Source organism: Heterodontus francisci, chromosome 7, assembly GCF_036365525.1.
Source record: "Heterodontus francisci isolate sHetFra1 chromosome 7, sHetFra1.hap1, whole genome shotgun sequence".
NCBI lineage: Eukaryota > Metazoa > Chordata > Chondrichthyes > Heterodontiformes > Heterodontidae > Heterodontus > Heterodontus francisci.
In genome coordinates, this window is record NC_090377.1 from 92,306,968 (window position 1) to 92,330,622 (window position 23,655).

At 43.5% G+C, this 23,655-nt stretch overlaps 1 protein-coding gene across 6 annotated transcripts in view; it reads left to right on the top strand.

Annotated features, from left to right (window-relative positions):
- myo1b (myosin IB) overlaps positions 1–23,655 on the top strand; it is a 306,869-nt gene that overhangs the window by 257,219 nt on the left and 25,995 nt on the right. For 4 of the 6 annotated variants that reach the window (XM_068035658.1, XM_068035654.1, XM_068035655.1 and 1 more), the window contains 3 exons: positions 6,956–7,042; positions 12,545–12,631; positions 19,288–19,362. In XM_068035658.1, the coding sequence (XP_067891759.1) occupies positions 6,956–7,042; positions 12,545–12,631; positions 19,288–19,362 (249 nt within the window). Of the gene's footprint in view, positions 1–6,955; positions 7,043–7,343; positions 7,431–12,544; positions 12,632–19,287; positions 19,363–23,655 lie in introns of all 6 variants that reach the window. The other 2 variants (XM_068035660.1, XM_068035657.1) reach the window with 2 other exon arrangements.

The following is a 23,655-nucleotide window of genomic DNA, read 5'->3' on the forward strand; positions in this document are numbered from 1 at the left end:
ACCCTACAACACCCTTCGACACTATCCACAACTCCACGACCTTCGTGTCATCCGCAAATTTACTAACCCACCCTTCTACACCCTCATCCAGGTCATTTATAAAAATGACAAACAGCTGTGGCCCCAAAACAGAACCTTGCGGTACACCACTAGTAACTAAACTCCAGGATGAACATTTGCCATCAACCACCACCCTCTATCTTCTTTCAGCTAGCCAATTTCTGATCCAAAGCTCTAAATCACCTTCAACCCCATACTTCCGTATTTTCTGCAATAGCCTACCATGGGGAACCTTATCAAACGCCTTACTGAAATCCATATACACCACATCCACTGCTTTACCATCATCCACCTGTTTGGTCACCTTCTCGAAAAACTCAATGAGGTTTGTGAGGCACGACCTACCTTTCACAAAACCATGCTGACTATCGCAAATGAACTTATTCTTTTCAAGATGATTATAAATCCTATCTCTTATAACCTTTTCCAACATATTACCCACAACCGAAGTAAGGCTCACAGGTCTATAATTACCAGGGCTGTCTCTACTCCCCTTCTTGAACAAGGGGACAACATTTGCTATCCTCCAGTCTTCCGGCACTACTCCTGTCGACGATGACGACATAAAGATCAACAACAATGGCTCTGCAATCTCCTCCCTGGCTTCCCAGAGAATCCTAGGGTAAATCCCATCTGGCCCAGGGGACTTATCTATTTTCACACTTTCCAAAATTGCTAACACCTCCTCCTTGTGAATCTCAATCCTATCTAGCCTAGTAGGCTGTATCTCAGTAATCTCCTCGACAACATTTTCTTTCTCTACTGTAAATACTGACGAAAAATATTCATTTAACGCTTCCCCTATCTCCTCTGATTCCACACACAACTTCCCACTACTATCCTTGATTGGCCCTATTCTAACTCTAGTCATTCTTTTATTCCTGATATACCTATAGAAAGCCTTAGGGTTTTCTTTGATCCTATCCGCCAATGACTTCTCGTGTCCTCTCCTTGCTCTTCTTAGCCCTCCCTTTAGATCCTTCCTGGCTAGCTTGTAACTCTCAAGCGCCCTAACTGAGCCTTCACGTCTCATCCTAACATAAGCCGCCTTCTTCCTCTTGACAAGCGCTTCAGAGAGGAGGTAAAAGGGCAGGTATGGCATCTTCTGTGCTTGAATGTTAAGGTGCCATGGGAAGGGTAAGGGGAGAGGGTGTTGGGTGTGATTGAGGAGTGGACCAGGGTGTTGTAGAGGAAGGGTCCCTTTGGAATGCTGAAACGGGAGGGGAAGGTGCATTTGGTGGTAGCATCATGTTGGAGGTGCAGAAATAACAGAGGATGATCTGTTGAATACTGCGGCTGGTTGGGTGGAAGGTGAGGACAAGGGGGACCCTATCATGGTTCCGGGAAGGAGGGGAAGGGGTGAGAGCTTCATCCCAGTACGCACCCCTCAGTGAATTTCAAACTCAGCATAACGCTGAGCTCTTCTTCCGTTTCCTTCGCTCTGCACCCATTTCTTTGGCTAGGATTCCTCCCCCCTGCTATGCCTGCCTTTTTGTAGGATATGTGCAACATTCCTTATTCTAGCTGCTACTCATGGCCCCCTCTCTCACCTCTTTTTCCAGTACTTTGATGAGTGCATCGGTGCCATTCTCTGCTCTTGCCCTGAACTGGAAAATTTCATGAGTTTTGCTTTCAGTTTCCACCCATCTTTCATTTTCATATGGTCTATTTCCGACTTGTTTCTTCTCTTCCTCGACTTCTCAGTTTCCATTTCTGGTGTTGGATTATTAACAAATATTCACTATAAGCCCACTGACGTCCACAGCTACTTCAACTACACTTGCTGACACCCTGCTTCCTGTAAGGACTTGATTCCATTATCCCAGTTTCCTCATCTCTGTCACATATGTTCTGATGATGGGAATGATAGCATAGTGATACTGTTACCAGACTAGTAATCCAGAGGCCCAGACTAATGCTCCAGAGACAGGGGTTCACGTCCCTTTCAGGCAGCAGGTGGAATTTAAAAATTCCATTTATTAATAAATCTGGAATAAAAAGCTAATCTCAGTAATGGTGACCTTGAAAATACCAGATTGTTGTAAAAACCCCTCTTGTTCACTAATGTCCTTTAAGGAAGGAAATCTACCTTCTTTACCTGGTCTGGCCGACGTGTGACTCCAGACTCAAAGCAATGTGGTTGACTCTTAACTGCCCTCTGAAATGGCCTAGCAAGCCATTCAGTTGCATCAAACTGCTACAGAAAAGTCGAAAAAGAATGAAATCAGATGAACCATGTGGCATAGAATGCTGCCCAGTCTATCCTGCAAAGTCCTCCTCCACTAAAATCTGGGCACTTGTGCCAAAATTGGGACAGCTGTCACACAGACTAGTCAAGCAACAGCATGACATAGACATCCTCAACAAATCATACCCAACAGACAATGTCCCAGGCTCCTCTCTCACCATCTCCAGGTATGTCCTGCCCCACCTGGCGCCACAGTGGTTTACAGTTGGGAGAGAGTGGCTCTAGGAGTCCTCAACATTTTTTTAATTTGTTCTTGGGATGTGGGCATCGCTGGCTAGGCCAGCATTTATTGCCCATCCCTGATTGCCCTTGAGAAGGTGGTGGTGAGCTGCCTCTTGAACCGCTGCAGTCCTTGTGGTGTAGGTACACCCATAGTGCTGTTAGGAAGGGAATTCCAGGATTTTGATCCATTGACTCTAGGCTTCATGAAGTCTCATGGCATCAGGTCAAACATGGGCAAGGAAGCCTCTTGCTAATTCAGCTGATGAATTAGTACTCCTCCATGCTGAACACCACTTGAAAGAAGCACTGAGGGTAACAAGGGTACAGAATGTACTCTGGATGGTGGACTTCAATGCCCATTGCCTAGAGTGGCTTGGTAGCACCACTACTGACTGAGCTGGCTGAGTACTGAAGGACAGGTTATGAGAAAATCAACAAGAGGGAAAAACCTATTTGACCTCACGCTCACCAATTTACCTGTCATAGATGCATCTGCCCATGACAATATTGGTAGGAGTGACCACCACATAATCCTTGTGGAGATGAAGTCCCATCTTCACAGTGAGGATACTCTTCATTGTGTTGTATGGCACTACCACTGTGCCAGATAGGATAGATTGCAAACTGATCTAGTAGCTCACAACTGGGCATCCATGATGCGCTGTGAGCCATCAACAGCAGCTGAATTTTATTCAACCACAATCTGTAATCTCATGGTACAGCATAATCACTCACTGTACCATTACAATCAACCCAGGGAACCAACCCTGGTTCAATGGAGAGCATGCCAGGAGCAGCATCAGGCATACCTAAAAATGAGGTGCCAAACTGCTGAAGCTACAACACAAGACTACATGCATGATAAACAGTGGAACATGAAGCTTAGCAGTCCTGTCACATCCAAGTAAACAACTAACAGGAGCAGGAGGCTCCACAAACATCCTCATCCTCAATGTGCCCAGCACATCAGCGCAAAAGACAAAGCTGAAGCATTTGCAACCATCTTCAGCCAGAAGTGCTGAGTGGATGATCCATCTTGGCCTCCTCTTGAAGTCCCCACCATCATAGATGCCAGTCTTCAGCCAGTTCGACTCATTCTACGTGACATCAAGAAACAACTGAAGGAACTGGATACTGCAAAGGCTTTGGGCCCCGACAACAACCTGGCTTTAGTCCTGATGACGTGCACTCCAGAACTAGCTGCGCCCCTAGCCAGGCTGTTCCAGTACATCTACAACACTGGCATCAACTCGACAATGTGGAAAATTGCCCAGGTTTGTCCTGTCCACAAAACGCAGGACAAATTCAACCCGGCCAATTACCGCCCTATCAGTCTACTCCCAATCATCAGCAAAGTGATGGAAGGGGTCGTCGACAGTGATATCAAGCAGCACTTGCTCAGCAATAACCTGCTCACTGATGCTCAGTTTGGATTCCACCAGGGCCACTTGGCTCCAGACCATATTACAGCCTTGGTCCAAACATGGATAAAAGAGCTGAATTCCAGTGGTGAGGTGAGAGTGACTGCCCTTGATATCAAGGCAGAATTTGACAGTGTGTGGCATCAGGGAACTCTAGCAAAATTGAAGTCAATGGGAATTAGGGGAAAATTTTCCACTGGCTGGAGTCATAACTACCACAAAGGTAAATGGTTGTGGTTGTTGGAGGCCAATCATCTCCGCTCCAGGACATCCCTGCAGGAGTTCCTCAGGGTAGTGTCCTAGGCACAACCATCTTCAGCTGCTTCGTCTTCCCTCCATCACTAGGTCAGAAATGAGGATGTTCGATGATGATTGCACTGTGTTTAGTACCATTCACAACTCCTCAAAGACTGAAATAGTCCTTGTCCACATGCAGCAAGACCTGGACTACATTCAGGCTTGGGCTGATAAGTGGCTAGTAACATTCACACCAAGTGCCAGGCATTGACCATTTCCAACAAGAGAGAATCTAACAATCTCCCATTGATGTTCAAAGGCATTGCCATCACTGTATCCCCCACCATCAACATTTGTTGATCAGAAACCTATCTGGACCAGCCACAAAAATACTTTGGCTACAAGAGAAGATCAGAGGTTGGGAATTCTGCGGCAAGTAACTCACCTCCTGTCTCCCCAGTGCCTTTCCACCATCTACAAGGCACAAGTCAGGAGTGTGATGTAATACTCTCCACTTGCCTGGATGGGTGCAGCTCCAACAACACTCTGGAAGCTTGACACTATCCAACAGAAGGCAGGCTGCTTGATCAGCACCCTGTCCATCAGCTTAAATATTCAATCCCTCCACCACTGATGCACAGTGGCAGCTGTGTGTACCTTTTACTAGATGCACTACAGCAACTTGCTGAGGCTCCTTCAGCAGCACCTTCTAAATGTGCAATGTCTACCACCTAGAAGGACAAGGACAGCAGAAAGTCGAGAACACTACCGCCTGCAGGTTCGCCTGCAAGTTCCCCTCCAAGCCACACATCATGCTGTCTTGGAACTAGATCGCAGTTCCTTCACTGTCACTGGGTTAAAAACCTGAACCTTCCTTCATACTAGCACAGTGGGTGCACCTACACCAGATGGACTGCAGCAGTTCAAGAAGGCAAGGGCAATTATGGATGGGCAATAAATGCTGGCCTAGCCAGTGATGCTCACATCCCAGGAATGAATGGAAAAAAAAGGCGCCTCTGAAATATCTTCCTTTTTCCTCAACCAATGATTCCCCCACCCGTACCATAGTTGATAGAGCTCATGACCATGTCTGTCCCATTTTCCACACTTCTGTTCTCATCCCTTCCTCTCCTTCTCAGAACCATGATCAGGTTCCTCTTGTCCTCAGCTTTCACCACATCACTTGAAGCTTGGGAAAGAAAAAGATGTTTCTGCTAGTGTTCAGATGGAACTCACCAAAATTGATTTGGAGAAGATGAGATTAGAAAGAGCAGAAAGAGAAAAAGAAAGACAATTTGAAATAAAGATAAAATTCGAAAGGGAAAGGGAAGAAAAAGAAAGAGAACAAAAAATGTGAAAATTTGGACTAGACCTCAAATTGAAAAAGGGTGAGACAGTGCCATCCACGCAGACAGCAGAAAGGTTTCATTTCATAGGCAGGTTGAAGAAAGTGAAGAATGGATCTAGGAGCAGTTTCTGTTCTTTAGATGAACTGATCACCCAGACATTACAATAAAGTGCACATGGTTGTCACTGAAAGCCATGGCTAACGGTGAACTGGGAATCCATGCCATCAAGCCTGTCGTGAGGAAAACTGAGAAGGTTCTGGAGAAATACACTGTTTTTCTTTTGGTGAAGACAGTATGTGTGGAACTCGGGATTAAACTAAAACTGCTGTCAGTCGGGAATTATTGCTGCACCTTGGTAGACAGGATCTGGAGACCTACCTGAGGAATTTCAGGGTTGTGCCAAGAGCTGTGTGACTGTAATTTGGGGCCATACATGCTGAAAGGACTCTGAGGACTCATGAGACCCATCTTTGTTATATCTGGTAATTTTAATCTATATATAAGTGATTTAAATACTGGTTCATGTTTAATTTATATTGGTTTTGATTGAGTGTTAAAGGTAAAATTTATAAAAATGAAATCTTGTTTGTTTGGTTATTGTTTCCTAAATTGTGGTCAGTCAGTGGATTTGATTCTTTTGGTTTGTTGGTGATCTCCACGGGGGTCATAACAAACAATTGCACAAGACTTTTAGATCACTACCAACTCTTTTCTCATTTAATCGCTCCTGTCTTCCAGCAATCACAGACCTTCCCTTTTGTTCTTTTCCATCCTCCCCTATTTCATTTGCTTAAAATCTATTACATTTCTAACTTTTTCCAGTTCTGATGAAAGATCATCGACCTGGAACATTAACTGTTATTCTCTCTACACAGATGCTGCCTGACCTGCCGAGTATTTCCAACATTTTCTGTTTTTATTTCAGATTTCCAGCATCCACAGTATTTTGTTTTTGTACTAAAGAAGAAAATGTAGCCCCATAGTGTAAGACCTGCTCATTGTGAATGGCTATTTCCATTATCTACATTAGTTTTGTACAAGCTAGAGGGTAAATGAGAATGGCTTTTGTTTGTTTTTGGGTGTGTAGAGCACCAGACTTTTATTCAGAGGGGCTGAGTTTGAGTCTGTTTTTAAACGTGTTTCCTTCAGTCTATGTACTCTGACACTGAGAACAGAGCTCGCTATAGAAGTGGAGTACTCCAGCTGGTAAGCTGCTGTCAGCCAAACACACAGCAGTATAGACACAACTGCGGAGAAGACCAGAGAGTTGATGATCCTACTCCCACGGCTCAACGAGAGGCCATGATGGGCATGTAACAACAATGAGCATCTGAAGGAAGGGAGGCAGCTTTTTAACAAAAAACAAGACATTTATTTTATTTTTCTCTTTTTCCCAACCACTCCCTCCCCTCTTACAGGCACGCAAGCTTTTGCGAGAACTGAAGTATCAGAAACGTTGTGAGGAGTCGGCTACAACAATTGCGGCCTATTGGCGAGGTTTTCAGGTATGAGGAGTTACTGTTTTCATTTCTGCAGGGTGTTGGTATTCACTGTTAGTTTATCTTTGATGTATTAAAACCCATTTTATTTCCTGATCAATTAAAATTGAAGCAACTTTTACTGCTTTCATCTCTGGAGGAAATTCTTTACCACTCAATTGTTCAATTTTCATATTTTTAAAAAAACCATTGTTTTCTCGTGGCTTTTGCTAATTTCTCTTGTACTGCTTCCATTTCTCCCCCCTGCTACCTTCCTCCCCCGTAATAACTATTCTGCGGGGGGAAAAAAACGACAACACAAATACAGGCCCGAGAGGATCTGAGACGACTGAAGGAGATGGCTATGCGCAAACATGCTATTGCTGTTATTTGGGCTTACTGGCTTGGATATGAGGTATTTCATAACCCCATCCTCATCTCAGCAACTCTCATACATCCCACCTCCCCCTCCCAAACTCTAACAACTAGCACGTTCAATGTCCACAATAGAGGCATGATGAAACCAGCAGTATTCCTTTTCAGAATAGTTATATTGCAAATGCATTAATCTGCTGCATGCCATTGAATAGTGTAGCATGTGGCATGTTAACCTGAAAACTGCATCTGTTGGAATGAAGTGTAACTGCTACTTACTAACTACCATTATTATAGCATGGCATGCCGCCATGCTGATTGTGATATGTTGTTGCTGAGTCTAATCGCAATGTTTGATTTACTTTGTGGTTCACATAGTTATTTATGTTATGTAGCCAGGTAATACTTTGGTCAACAAATGATTGCTGGGCTGGTTGTGAAAGACACTCAGAAATGTTACTTGTGTACTGCCATTCCACTAACTTTGTCATTGAAGTTGATATGTTATGAAGGTCAGTCTTCGTGCTGAAGCAAATTGGCATGCCACTGCACTCTGCCCTGGAGCAGATGGGAAGCGTGGCCGAGTTATCCCTCCATAATGATGAAAGAGTGGACAATGAGTCATAGCGCATGTGCACAGTGGTGGGTGGGCAGGATGGGCAACATGCCAGCACAGTTGAGGCACTTCAGTGTTGCACCTCCCCCACCCCCAACCTCCATCCCCAAAAGTTGGAATCATATAACAGTGTTAGTTTATATGTGTACAAATTGACACAATTATAATACAGGCTCACAAGCCTGAAGAAAACTTTATCACTCAGAGATCTTTTCTCCTCCAAGGAAAATGTCATTACTGGGATGTTTTAATATTCCATTATATTCAAAACCTGTGCACATTGTTGATGTTGCCATTAAGGGGTGATGTCAGGAAGCACATCTTCACAATATGGAAGCCTCTCCCTTAAAGCTATTGAGGCTAGGTCATTGAAAAAATAGCCTTCCTGTGCACTCTGCCATCATTGATGATTCTATACACAATAGTTTGGAATATGCTGTCACATGTGGGGTTAAGCAAAGATGAGGCACTTCTCATGAATTAGGGAGGAAAAATCAAGTAATAAGATATCAATATTTCAAATATACATACTGTTCAATTTTACACCCCTCCCCCTTTAAAACTACTCCCTAATTGGTGTTTGAGTACAAGAGTCGGAAACCTTGCCTTCAGTATAAAAACTGGGCTGTTAATCCTAAATCCAGAAATTGAGTGAAACAGACACGGTGCTGTATCCATGACTACAGTCAGAATTCACAGGTCAACGTTTTCTTAGAGGCGTTTAAGGAATCCCAGGAATTATTGCTGGTGCTGTGTAGTGACTGAATTAATGTGAAACGGTTTTGCTTTCCTGGATGATAGCTTTATTGGGGAGAAAGATGTAAGTTTTCTACATGTCTAACTCCTGTATTCATAATCATTATGAGCTAGTGATTTAACCAGCCATTAACAATTTGTACAGATTTTTAATAAAATATTAGTAACATTTATGGTGGGAAAAAATAATTCTTGCAGAATGCAAATGTTGATTCCACTTTTTCAAGTCTTTGTTTGAGATAGCTATAAGTTGGTTAATTGTTCTGAATCATCACCACAGATAATTCATTTACTTTAAAAAAAAACAGTGAATTCCTTACAGAAAATAATCCTATATTTTCCTCTTGGTGCTATTTTTAACAGAATGTTAGTTGGAACACTACCTTATGGTCATGGCAGCTTTTTGTTAAAATAATGAATAGAGGAAGATGTATTCTGAGAATCAGACAGGCTAGAACAATATTAATTTTGTGCATTAGATTATGTGTTTAATACATTTCAGGTTTAATTTTAACCTGGATTCTTGTCAATTGGCATGCACCTGAATTCAGAAAGAGTTAGTGTACAGCTAGAAATTGTTATCTGTTATACTCTGGAAAAAGAAAAGAAAATGGGCATTTCATTTTCCAGAGTCTAAGACCATTGTGGGTTGTTTATTTGAAAACTGCTGCCCAATGACCCACAAAGGTTGAGCGTTCTGAATAGAACGTAAAATGCTCGCATCTATAAGCTGTTATTCATCTCCCACACTGCGGTTTTCACTGTTATATAATCAATCTACTGTATATCAAAAGTGGTGAGTGGCCTCATGGTTTCAAAAATACTGCACCTGCAGTTGACAGTGTGGCGTAACATTGTGTGACTTCTTTCTTTTGGGCCTCCTTATCTCGAGAGACAATGGATACGCGCCTGGAGGTGGTCAGTGGTTTGTGAAGCAGCGCCTGGAGTGGCTATAAAGGCCAATTCTGGAGTGACAGGCTCTTCCACAGGTGCTGCAGAGAAATTTGTTTGTTGGGGCTGTTGCACAGTTGGCTCTCCCCTTGCGCCTCTGTCTTTTTTCCTGCCAACTACTAAGTCTCTTCGACTCGCCACAATTTAGCCCTGTCTTTATGGCTGCCCGCCAGCTCTGGCGAATGCTGGCAACTGACTCCCACGACTTGTGATCAATGTCACACGATTTCATGTCGCGTTTGCAGACGTCTTTATAACGGAGACATGGACGGCCGGTGGGTCTGATACCAGTGGCGAGCTCGCTGTACAATGTGTCTTTGGGGATCCTGCCATCTTCCATGCGGCTCACATGGCCAAGCCATCTCAAGCGCCGCTGACTCAGTAGTGTGTATAAGCTGGGGGTGTTGGCCGCTTCAAGGACTTCTGTGTTGGAGATATAGTCCTGCCACCTGATGCCAAGTATTCTCCGAAGGCAGCGAAGATGGAATGAATTGAGACGTCGCTCTTGGCTGGCATACGTTGTCCAGGCCTCGCTGCCGTAGAGCAAGGTACTGAGGACACAGGCCTGATACAGTCCGAGTGTATCAGGCCTGTGTCCTCAGTACCTTGCTCTACGGCAGCGAGGCCTGGACAACGTATGCCAGCCAAGAGCGACGTCCCAATTCATTGTGTGACTAATTGATTACAATGGGGCAGCATCTAACATCACATGAAAGTCCCTCACACCAATCTCAAAATTCACAATCTATGTCCTGCTAAGATGGAAATCACCTTGCTGTGCCCCCAAGATGTGTTCAATTGAGCAGAACTAAATTATAAAATGTATAAACAGAAACTATTTCCGCTGATGGAAGAGTCCAAAAGACTTGTGGGTTGATAGGTAAAATTGGCCATTGTAAAAAATTACCCCTAGTGTAGGTAGGTGGTAGAAGAATAGAGGGAAGGTGGGAATGTGAGAAGGATTAATGTAGGATTAGTATAAATGGGTGGTTGATGGTTGGCGCGGACTCAGTGGGCCAAAGGGCTTGTTTCGCTGCTGTATCTCTCTATGACTCTAAGTGGGCATAACCTAAAAATTAGAGCTAGGCCATGCAGGGATGATGTCAGAAAGCACTTCTTCACACAAAGGGTAGTAGAAATCTGGGACTCTTACGTTCCCCCGCACCCCCCCCCCCCCCCCCCCTTTTTCAAAACTGAGATTGGTAGATTCTTATTAGGCAATGGTGTTGAGGGTTGTGGAGCCATAGTCTAACTGAATGGTGGAAAAGGCTCGAGGAGCTGAATGGCCTACTCCTGTTCCTATGTGCTTATGTTCCTGAAAAAAAAAACATTTACTGTCATAACTTGTGGAAATGGAGATCAGCAAAATGAAGCTGTCAACCCAAATGAGAAAGTTATGGCCCAGCTGTCCCACCTGGAGAGGATTAAAGAGTGATTGAAAGAATGAAATCTCTGAGGGAAAATCTTGCTGTTACTAAATGGACTACAGAATCTAGCATCCAAAGGAAATAACAGCCCTAACAATTAACCTCTCAATCAAGCAGAGATTGCATTAAGCTTGAATCTCCCCTCCCGCCCAACCCCAGTGAGCAGAAATCCTGTTCATCCCCAGCCCTCAGAGCTCAATCCACCATCTGCCCTCCTGGCCCATCAAGCAGAGATACTATTCAATCTCCCCTTAACCTTATCTGCTCTGCAGAGAACAATGGCAGATTCTCCAGTCTGAAAGAAGTCTTACTTCTCTAGTAACTGAAGTCCTTCATGCCTTGTACCATTCTAATAAATCCCCTCTGAACCCTCACTAAGACTTTGACATCCTTCCTAAAGGATGGTACCGGAATTGTATAACTTAATATATAATACGATATGATATGTATAATTTAACAACCAACTCATGAGTAGTTACTCCATAATGACACATCTGGCAATGATAATTCAGAACTAAACCAACCCTCAGTTACAAATTTGATTATCCAAATCCAGATCAAGCAGGTTCACAATACACCTGAGTACTGTTGATGATCGGCCAAACTGGCTCACTCATGAAACCTAAGAAGAGAGACTTGTCACTGGGCACTGGGATTATTCCCACTTGGCTCCAGATAAACCTACATGCAAGTACCCTGATCAATAGACTGGTCCCAACAAGAAGCTTACCAGTACTCCAATGGGCTATGTCGTTTTAACTAGTTAAACTCTTAATGGTATTTTGTGTATATTTTGGGAACTCTAGGCATTGACTCTGCCAATATGCATATAAGCTCTCTAGACATTGGTAAATGGTGTATCTCTCTCCAAGACTAGAGAAAGCACTGTTTATCGGACAAGAAGAGAGTGCATTTTATATCAGGCAAGCAGGAACTCTACAAGTTACATTTCTCAGAAGACTGTCATGGATATTCTTAAACATGGTAATGTATTTCCACACATGTTGGACTTCTAGCTGATCACAAATGAAAGATACATGCAAACACCTATGTCTGGTTTAGTCTAGTTACTGTGGTGGAATTGAGTAGTAGAAGGTCTAGAAATTAGGTTTACTTAGTGATGATTAGTAAGTATTTTCTGCAGCATTTGTTGATTATTCTACAGCAAGACACTATTAAAGTACAGGTGACTTATTCTAAGTTTTCTGAAATATCTTCATAGTTTGATTGCTGTTTAAAATATGATATGTCTTTTGTGTCGACAGTTGTATCTGATCATGTGGCGCACTTTCCCAATTTTGATCCACTTTCTTTTAATGCTTTTTGGGAACTTCCTTCTCTGTTTACTTGCCTCTCTCTTATATCTACCAATCTGTCTCTTCACTCATTATGTGCAATCTCTAGGCACGGAGAGAATTGAAACGCCTGAAGGAAGAGGCCAGGCGTAAACATGCGGTTGCTGTCATTTGGGCTTACTGGCTTGGACTGAAGGTACTTCCCCACTCAACCTCCCTCTAAAATCCATCAATGGAAACTACATTAACCACTAACCTCTGATCGCTCCATAGCTATACTAACTTTTAGACCACTCCCACTTGGTCCTGGAACTGGATATCAGTTAATGAAAATGTAGTAATTAAAAATGTTGGTGTGGTTGCTTTGTCCACACTTTTAACTAGGGAACAAGCAAAGTTTTATTTGAAGTAAATTTGCTACATTTATGAAGCGTTTACCAGTGATTTATACATGTCTTGTCACATGTGGAGTTTATTGAAGTCAGCTACTCAAACCTAAGTTAATAGTCACTATTTGACTCATCAATAAAATAAACACTCTCCATGGCTGCTGTCTCATTTAGCTGTCGCTAAATTATTTGTTATTACATCAGATGTACACAACCAAGGTTTCTGTGACCAACTCACATAGATAGCAACAAGCATAAATAGATTTTGGAAAAATCTAACTCCCCTAAAATTGTTGCTTTCAACTAGTTCAATGAGCTATTCGGTGACAGTCATAACTACGAACTTACTTGTGGCAACCTACATGAGATTACGTGTAGTTTGGTAGTATTTTTTAAATTTCAGCACAACATCTGCACTGAATACCTGAATTTCATGACTGCTTTATTTATTCCAGAAAGTACATTTAGTGGGACAGCTATAGCTTTCTGTTGGTCTTAGTTGATGTCTAGATTGTTCCAAAATGCTATAAGCATGATTTTGGTAAAGGTTTCTTCACCTATCATCTGACTAAAAAGTGTGAAGGAAGTTACTGTGTAGATATAAGTTGTGACATTGCCTCAAGATGCTAGTGAGCTCAACAGAAAGAATACCACCAATTTAGCAAACTCCTGGTACTTTGGTCCTTATTATGTCTCTTGGAACACCTAGGATTACAATTAATGTCCTTTGTAAATATTTACAACACAAAAATGCCAGTGCTGCTGATTTGAAAGGCTCTGTGGCAAGCATTTAAATATTGGGTGACAGTTAAGACCATGTGGATGTGTTCAGAATTTCTTTGGAAGGTTAATTGTTAAAATCAATTAGATCAGCGATGTTCTCACTTCACCTATGACCTTTGGCAGACCTGCTGTTCCACATGCCCCCTTAGCCTTTATTCATGGCCTTGTCCAGCTGCACGATGCTGGCCAAGCCGGATTTACTGCTAGCTCTTTTCCATTTCTTGCTGTTCAGCAAAACAAAAGGACAGGGGCAGGCCATTAGGAGGTAATGTTATCCACCATTGAACAAGTGAAAGGATTCTATTAAAATCAAACTACTGGTATCATAGTCGATTGTTTCATAGAAACATAGAAAAATAGGAGCAGGAGTAGGCCATTCGGCCTGTCGAGCCTGCTGTGCCATTCAATACGACCATGGCTGATCATCCAAACTCAGTAACTTTTTCCCGCTTTCTCCCCGTATCCCTTGATCCCATTAGCCTTAAGAACTATATCTAACTCTTTCTTGAATATATTTTAAAAATTAGCCTCAACCTCTTTCCGTGGTAGAGAATTCCACAGGTTCGCCACTCTCTGGGTGAAGAAATCTCTCCTCATCTCAGTCCTAAATGGCTTACCCCTTATACTTAGACTGTGACCCCTGGTCCTGGACTCCCCTGCCATGGGAACATCCTTCCAACTGTCCAGTCCTGTTAGAATTTTATAGGTTTCTATGAGATCCCCTCTCATTCTTCTAAACTCTAGAGAATACAAGCCTAATCGACCCAATCTCTCCTCATAATTCAGTCCTGCCATCCCAGGAATCAGTCTGGTGAACCTTTGCTGCACTCCCTCCATAGCAAGAACATCCTTCCTCAGATAAGGAGACCAAAACTGCACACAATACTCCAGATGTGGTCTCACCAAGGCCTTATATAATTACAGCAAGACATCCTTGCTCTTGTACTCGAATTCTCTTGCTATGAAGGCCAACATACCATTTGCCTTCTTAACTGCCTGCTGCACCTGCATGCTTACTTTCAGTGACTGGTGCACAAGGACACCCAGGTCTCACTGCACCTCCCCCTTTCCCAATCTATCACCGTTCAGATAGTAATCTGCCTTTCTGTTTTTGCCACCAGAGTGGATAACCGCACATTTATCCACATTATATTGCATCTACCATGTATTTGCCCACTCACTCAACCTGCCCAAATCATACTGGAGCTTCTCTGCATCCTCCTCACAGCGCACACGCCCACCCAGCTTTGTTTCCTTGCTCTTCCTGTTGGGGAGTGTGCAGGTTCCACACGGCAACTACCCACCATGACATCATGAAAATGGGGAGCTCAGTGTGGGAATCACAAGCTCGATCCACGTTCCATTGCTCTGTGCCTCAGTGCCCTGCAGCATTCCTGAGTGATCCTGAAATGACCCATTGGATAGCATTGTGATGCTCAACTAGACCTATCATTCGAAAAAGATGCAAGTTCACAGGAAGGCTGGGTACCTCATTAGATTGACTGATTAATTGTTATCTTTTTTACTCTTTCTGATTTAATTAAAGCATTGAAAGAAATAATGGCAGTAAGAACATGTGTATGCAGGATAAATCCATGTACAGATGAATAAACCTTTGTGTGTGTGTGTAGCAGGTGGTCCAATATCAAATTGCTGGTAATAATATAATGCTGAGGGGGGACTGAGTATCTCAAAATCCATTGAAATAGTGGCTGCACTCACAATGGAGCAATATCTCCTAAAGGGAGGTGCATTGTTGCAAAGTAAAATAAAACAACCTGAACAATGTTCATGCATAAAACTGAAGGAAGAATAGGCTTATAAAATTTAATTGTGAAACAAGAATGCAGGACAAAGTTTGGATTACATTTTGTTGCATAGTGTCTTGTTAGAAGGGGTGCATGGCTGTGCATGGATTGAAGGCTTCCCAGCCAACCCAATAAAAAGTCTATTCTTCATAAACTTCAAGAAAATGATGATGGGGAACAGGAAACACTCAGTAATAACAGCCTGGACAGAGGGCTGCATCTCCCTGGAAATCCCTCAAAGCCTATTAGGCCTTCCTCAATCTAATATAAGAGAGAACTCCTGGAGGCCCTTTCCATGGGTGGGATCTGCTGAACCTGGCATGACAAAGACATCACCAGACTATGTAATCTCCTTGACACATGATGCCCTTTCAGTAACTGGGAGTAACAATTCTACCTCATCCAATGTGACCTATGCTGCTACCTCCACATTAGATCTCTCCTTAAGGACCCAGTCATGTTTGAAAACCTTCAGTGTGAGTTGACCACCCCCCTCCCCGCCTCCCGCCCCACACCCAGCCCCCGCAAAACTGTATCTGCCCCACTGATCAACAGCCATCTCCACTCTCTGTCTTCTTCTTTGGCCTCCTTGTCTTGAGAGACAATGGGTAAGCGCCTGGAGGTGGTCAGTGGTTTGTGGAGCAGCGCCTGGAGTGGCTATAAAGGCCAATTCTAGAGTGACAGACTCTTCCACATGCGCTGCAGATAAAATTGTTTGTCGGGGCTGTTACACAGTTGGCTCTCTCCTTGCGCTTCTGACTTTTTTCCTGCCAGCTGCTAAGTCTCTTCAACTCGCCACACTTTAGCCCCGCCTTTATGGCTGCCCGCCAGCTCTGACAATTGCTGGCAACTGACTCCCACGACTTGTGATCAATGTCACAGGACTTCATGTCGCGTTTGCAGACGTCTTTAAAGCGGAGACATGGACGGCCGGTGGGTCTGATACCAGTGGCGAGCTCACTGTACAATGTGTCTTTGGGGATCCTGCCATCTTCCATGCGGCTCACATGGCCAAGCCATCTCAAGCGCCGCTGACTCAGTGTGCATAAGCTGGGGGTGTTGGCCGCCTCGAGGACTTCTGTGTTGGAGATACGGTCCTGCCACCTGATGCCAAGTATTCTCCGGAGGCAGCAAAGATGGAATGAATTGAGACGTCGCTCTTGGCTGACATACGTTTTCCAGGCTTCGCTGCCATAGAGCAAGGTACTGAGGACACATTCTTGATACACTCGGACTTTTGTGTTCCATGTCAGTGCGCCATTTTCCCACACTCTCTTGGCCAGTCTGGACAGAGCAGTGGAAGCCTTTCCCATGCGCTTGTTGATTTCTGCATCGAGAGACAGGTTACTGGTGATAGTTGAGCCTAGGTAGGTGAACTCTTGAACCACTTCTAGAGCGTGGTCGCCGATATTGATGGATGGAGCATTTCTGACGTCCTGTCCCATGATGTTCGTTTTCTTGAGGCTGATGGTTAGGCCAAATATATTGCAGGCAGCTGCAAACCTGTCGATGAGACTCTGCAGACACTCTTCAGTGTGAGATGTTAAAGCAGCATCATCAGCAAAGAGGAGTTCCCTGATGAGGACTTTCCGTACTTTGGTCTTCGCTCTTAGACGGGCAAGGTTGAACAACCTGTCACCTGATCTTGTGTGGAGGAAAATTCCTTCTTCTGAGGACTTGAACACATGTGATAGCAGCAGGGAGAAGAAAATCCCAAACAGTGTGGGTGCGAGAACACAGCCCTGTTTCACGCCACTCAGGATAGGAAAGGGGTCTGATGAGGAGCCACCATGTTGAATTGTGCCTTTCATATTGTCATGGAATGAGGTGATGATACTTAGTAGCTTTGGTGGACATCCGATCTTTTCTAGTAGTCTGAAGAGACCACGTCTGCTGACGAGGTCAAAGGCTTTGGTGAGATCAATGAAAGCAACGTAGAGGGGCATCTGTTGTTCGCGGCATTTCTCCTGTATCTGCCGAAGGGAGAACAGCATGTCAGTGGTCGATCTCTCTGCACGAAAGCCACACTGTGCCTCAGGGTAGACACGCTCGGCCAGCTTCTGGAGCCTGTTTAAAGCGACTCGAGCGAAGACTTTCCCCACTATGCTGAGCAGGGAGATTCCACGGTAGTTGTTGCACTCACCGCGGTCACCTTTGTTCTTATAGAGGGTGATGATATTGGCATCGCGCATGTCCTGTGGTACTGCTCCCTCATCCCAGCACAGGCAAAGCAGTTCATAGAGTGCTGAGAGTATAGCAGGCTTGGCACTCTTGATTATTTCAGGGGTAATGCCGTTCTTCCCAGGGGCTTTTCCGCTGGCTAGAGAATCAATGGCATCACTGAGTTCCGATTTTGTTGGCTGTACCGTCCAGCTCATCCATGACTGGTAGAGGCTGGGCTGCATTGAGGGCGGTCTCAGTGACAACATTCTCCCTGGAGTACAGTTCTAGGTAGTGCTCAACCCAGCGGTCCATTTGCTTGCGTTAGTCAGTGATTATGTCCCCTGATTTAGATTTGAGGGGGGCGATCTCCTTGATGGTTGGCCCAAAAGCTCTCTTAATGCCATCATACATTCCTCTGATGTTTCCGGTGTCTGAGGCCAGCTGAATATGACTGCATAGGTGTTGCCAGTAGTCATTTGCGCAGCGTCTGGCTGTTCTTTGTGCAGTGCTTCTGGCTGCTTTAAGTGCTACGGATGTTAACTCGCTGGGGGCTTTCTTGTAGTTCAATAGTGCAAACAGCCTGATAAACAGCCATCTCCACTCTCTGTACATGACTAATAATCAAGTTAAAAGACAACATAAAGTGAGACATAAAACTACAAATAAGAGGAAGAATGGGTACAAGTAGGGAAGCAATCCTTCACAACCACACCCTGAAGTAGAATGTGGGAGGGCCAGCTCAGTGTAATACATCAAGTGCACCACATCTCCCATGTGTTAATAAATTCCACCTCTTCATGGGAGAACTAATGCTGGATGTGTTCTGTCCAGAGGGGCACATTGCTGCACCCCTATCACTTTACTTAGCTTTCCTGGGTAACAATCTTAAAGGTCATAGAGAAGATAACATGTTTCCTGTGGATCCAAGCAATCGTCATTCTTAACTACAAGGTGATGCATTCCTGCAATATGGCACAAAACTTCCCACTACATACAATTTGAATGGAACATCTGTGAATTGTATCCTAGAAATCCAGAAAGACCAGCAGTCTGGAGCTTATTCCTGGAAGCCCGCATGTTCCAAATCCATCTTGCATAAACACAGAATATCCCTCAGGGAAGTAAAGGGGACAGCATTCTAATAGGCCACAAAGGATTGGGTGCAAACACTACAAAGTCTGCCATCAAAGCGGCAAGGCCTTTGACACAACCTCTGATTTTATGGATTATTCTCAAATCATCCTGACCCTAAATGGGATGTTCTTAAAAACCCTTAAATTTATATTATAAACAATAGAATAACTATCCCTTCAACTGCTATGAGTAAAGTCATTTGCCTGGGAGCCCATATTTTTGAAACAGTTCTGAAAACTACTGCTACTAACCTGTTGTTGATTCCTCAATCATTGCTAACATTTCCATTCACAGATTATGTGCATGCTTGTGCTCAAAGGTTTTATTGACCAGTTTTATTGATTGATTTATACTTTGTTTCCTTGTGTATTATCTTTGTTAAATTATTTTGATTTTAAGATTTCTAAATGTTATCTCGTGTGATTTCTAAATCAAGTTCTGAATGGTTTCTGACCATTGTAGATTTTATGTGGAAACTGTTCTCTCTGATACAGTTGTGTCGGTAATTTTTAATAAAGCAATTGAAGAGTTACCTGCATTAAATGTCTGTCTGCTTACTTCCTGTTTTTCCTCAGGTTCGCAGGGAATATAGAAAATTCTTCCGTGCAAATGCAGGCAGGAAGATTTATGAATTTACCATTCAAAGAATTGTAAGTTGATATAAATTTGCTTCTCCACTAGTTGTACAATTTAGAATGAGTCTGAAATTATACTGATGGCTTCCAATACATGGTATACACGTAATTAGATGCAGTCATCTATATCTTTCATGGACAACATAAAACTGTGCAGCTAAATGTTATTTTAATTTTATCATTTAGAGGTGAAATTTAATCAAATCAATTGGATTAAGGAACTATACAGTCATAAAAGACAGTCACACATTGACTTAGGGGTAGCTGTCGACACAAACATGCCAGTAAAAACTGTTCTTAAAGTGGTTAAAACACAGTCCAGGTGCCAACACTATTATTCCTGATGCCAAACAGGTATTGGCCATCTATGATGCCACCTTTCGTGTCCTGGCTCTCTCCCCTCGAGGTCAAGCGGTTGTATGATTGAGTTCCAAAGCAGTTATTAGGTGTAAAATATAAACTGATATTCTGCATTGTCAGAAGGAGATGTTAAACTGAGGTCCTACCTGCCCATTCAGGTGGATGTTAAGGATGCCATGATATTTCATAAATGAAAATAAGCTTTATTTTGGCCAAGCATCTTCCACCAAAATTATGATCCCCTCTTAATTGAGTAAAACAAATTAAGTAAAAACAGCAATTTTGGAGTGTATTAGAGGCACAATAACATATGAACATACGAATTAGGAGCAGGAGTAGGCCACTCGGCCCTTCGAGCCTGCTCTGCCATTCTGTAAGTTCTGGCTGAACTGATTACTCCACATTTCCACCTACCCCCGATAACCTTCCACCCCCTTGCTTATCAAGAATCTATCTACCTCTGTCTTAAAATTATTCAAAGACTCTGCTTCCACTGCCTTTTGAGGAAGAGAATTCCAAAGACTCACGACCCTCAAAGAGAAAATTTCTCCTCATCTCTGACTTAAATGGGAAACCCCTTATTTTTAAACAGTGACTCCTAGTTTGAGATTCTCCCACAAGGAGAAACATTCTTTCCACATCCACCCTGTCAAGACCCCTCAGGATCTTATATGTTTCAATCAAGTCGCCTCTTAGTCTTCTGAATTCCAGTGGATACAAGCCTAGCCTGTCCAATCTTTCCTCGTAAGACTGTGCGCCCATTTCAGGTATTAGTCTAGTAAACCTTCTCTGTACTGCCTCCCAACATATTTACAACCTTCCTTAAATAAGGAGACCAGTACTGTACACAGTACTCCAGATGTGGTCTCACCAATGCCCTGCATAGCTGAAGCATAACCTCCCTACTTTTATATTCAATACCCCTCGCGATAAACGATAACATTCTATTAGTTTTCCTAATTACATGCTGTACCTGCGTACTAACCTTTTGTGATTCATGCACTAGGACACCCAGATCTCTCTGCAATCTCTCACCATTTAGATAATATGCTTTTTTATTCTTCCTGCCAAAGTGGACAATTTCCCACTTTCCCACATTATACTCCATTTGCCAGGTCTTTGTCCACTCACTTAACCTATCTATATCCCTTTATAGCCCCCTTATGTCCTCTTCACAAGTTACTTTCCTACCTATCTTTGCGTCATCAGCAAATTTAGCAACCATACCTTAGGTCCCTTCATCTAAGTCATTTATATAAATTGTAAAAAGTTGAGGCCCCAGCACAGATCCCTGTGGTACACCACTCGTTACATCTTGCCAACCAAAAATGACCCATTTATGCCTACTCTCTGTTTCCTGTTAGCAAGCCAATCTTCTATCCATGCCAATATGTTACCCACTACACCATGAGCTCTTATTTTCTGCAATAACCTTTGATGTGGCACCTTATCAAATGCCTTCTGAAAATCTAAGTACAATACATCCACCAGTTCCCCTTTATACACAGCACATGTAACTCCCTCAAAGAACTCCAAAAAATTGGTTAAACATGATTTCCCTTTCATAAAACTATGTTGATTCTGCCTGATTACTTTGAACTTTTCCAAATGCCCTGCTATAACATCTTTAATAATAGCTTCTAACATTTTACCTAAGACAGATTTTAAGCTAACTGGCCTGTAGTTTCCTGCTTTCTGTCTCCCTCCCTTTTTGAATAAAGGAGTTACATTTGCTATTTTCCAATCTAACGGAACCTTCCCCAAATTTAGGGAATTTTGGAAAATTAAAACTAACGCATCAACTATCTCACTAGCCACTTCTTTTAACACCCTAGGATGAAGTCCATCAGGACTTGTCAGCTCGCAGCTCCAACAATTTATTCAGTATCACTTCTCTGGTGATTGTAATTTTCTTGAGTTCCTCCCTCCCTTCCATTTCCTGACTTTCAGCTAATACTGGGATGTTACTTGTATCCTCAATAGTGAAGACCGAACAGCCCTTCTCAATCCTGCTGAAGCTTTCACCTATGAAGAATGACTAAAGTGCAGTGATTGTTATTTAGGCCACAAATTTTCAAGAGGAGATTCATAGGCCAAATGAGGCCCACAAAACCTTTGCCACTTTATTTCTTCTTTACACATGTGCATAAATCCAATTTCAACTTCAGCTATTAAACGTTCCAGGTGGGCTGGAAACAGTTGCTCCCAGATTATTGGATTTTGACCAATCTAGAATCATCCTCCAGACTTGGGAACATTAACAGCTGAAGCTTCCAAGTTTTCAAGGTTTGGGGTGAAGGGGAGAGAGGGGAAGAAGGGCAGAGGAACTTACTTTCTTTATTTATTCTTGTCATTTGAGCATTGCTGGCGAGGCCAGCAGTTATTGCCCATCCCTAATTCCCTTTGAAGGTGATGGTGAGTTGCCTTCTTGAACTGTTGCAGTCCATGTGGTGTAGATACACCTGCAGTGCTGTTAGGGAGGGAGTTCCAGGATTTTGATTCTGCGATAGTGAAGGAATGGTGATATAGTTCCAAATCAGGATGATGTGTGACTAGGAGGGGAACTTGCAGGTGGTGATGTTCCCATGTGTCTGCTGCCCTCGTCATTCTAGATGGTAGAAGTCGCAATTTGGAAGGTGCTGTCGAAGGAGCCTTGGAGAGTTGCTGCAGTGCATCTTGCAGATGGTACATGCTACTGTCACTGTGCGCTGGTGGTGGAAGGGTGCCGATCAAGTGGGCTGCTTTGTCCTAGACAGTGTCGAGCTTCTTGAGTGTTGGAACTGCACTTGTCCAGGGAATTGGAGCGTGTTCCATCGCACTTCTGACTTGTGCCTTGTAAGATGGTGGACAGGCTTTAGGGAGTCAGGAGGTGAGTTACTCGCTGCAGAATTCCCAGCCTCTGATCTGCTCTTGTAGCCACAGTATTTATATGGCTGGTCCAGTTCAGTTTCTGGTCATTGGTAACCCCCAGGATGTTGATAGTGGGGGGATTCAGCGATGGTAATGCTATTGAACATCGAAGGGAGATGGTTAGATTCTCTCTTGTTGGAGATAGCTAGTTATTTCCTGGTGCATGTGTGGCGCAAATGTTACTTGCCACTTGCCAGCCCAACCCTGAATGCTGTCCAGGTCTTGCTGCATGTGGGCACAGACTGCTTCAGTATTTGAGGAGTCTTGAATGGTAATAACTACTGTGCAATCATCAGCAAACATCTTAATTTCTGACCTAATGATAGAGGGAAGATCATTGATGAAGCAGCTGAAGATGGTTTGGCCTAGGATACTACCCTGAGGAAGTTCTGCAGTGATGTCCTGGGGCTGAGATGAGTGACCTCCAACAACCACAACCATCTTCACTTGTGCTGGGTATACCTCCAGCCAGTGGAGAGTTTTCCCCCGATTCACATTACTTCAGTTTTGCTTGGGCTCCTTGATGTCAAAGGCAGTCACTCTCACCTCACATCTGGCGTTCAGCTCTTTTGTCCATGTTTGGACCAAGGCTGCAATGCGGTCTGGAACTGAGTGGCTCCAGCAGAACCCAAACTGAGCATTAGTGAGCAGGTTGTTGCTGAGTATGTACGGCTTGATAGCACTGTTGACACTTTGCTGATGAGTGAGAATAGACTCTTGGGGCGGTAATTGGCAGATCGGATTTGTCCTGCTTTTTGTGGACAGGACATAATTGGACAATTTTCCAGTATTGGGTAGGTGCCAGTGTTATAACTATACTGGAGCACGACTTCAGCACTGTTGCCGGAATGTTGTCAGGACCTGTAGCTTTGCAGTATCCAGTGCCTTCAGCCATTTCTTGGTATCATGTGGAGTAAATTGAATTGACTGAAGACTGGCATCAGTGATGATGGGGACCTTAGGAGGAGGCCAAGATGGATCATCCACAAGGCACTTCTGGCTAAAGATGGTTGCAAATGCTTCAGCCTTGTCCTTTGC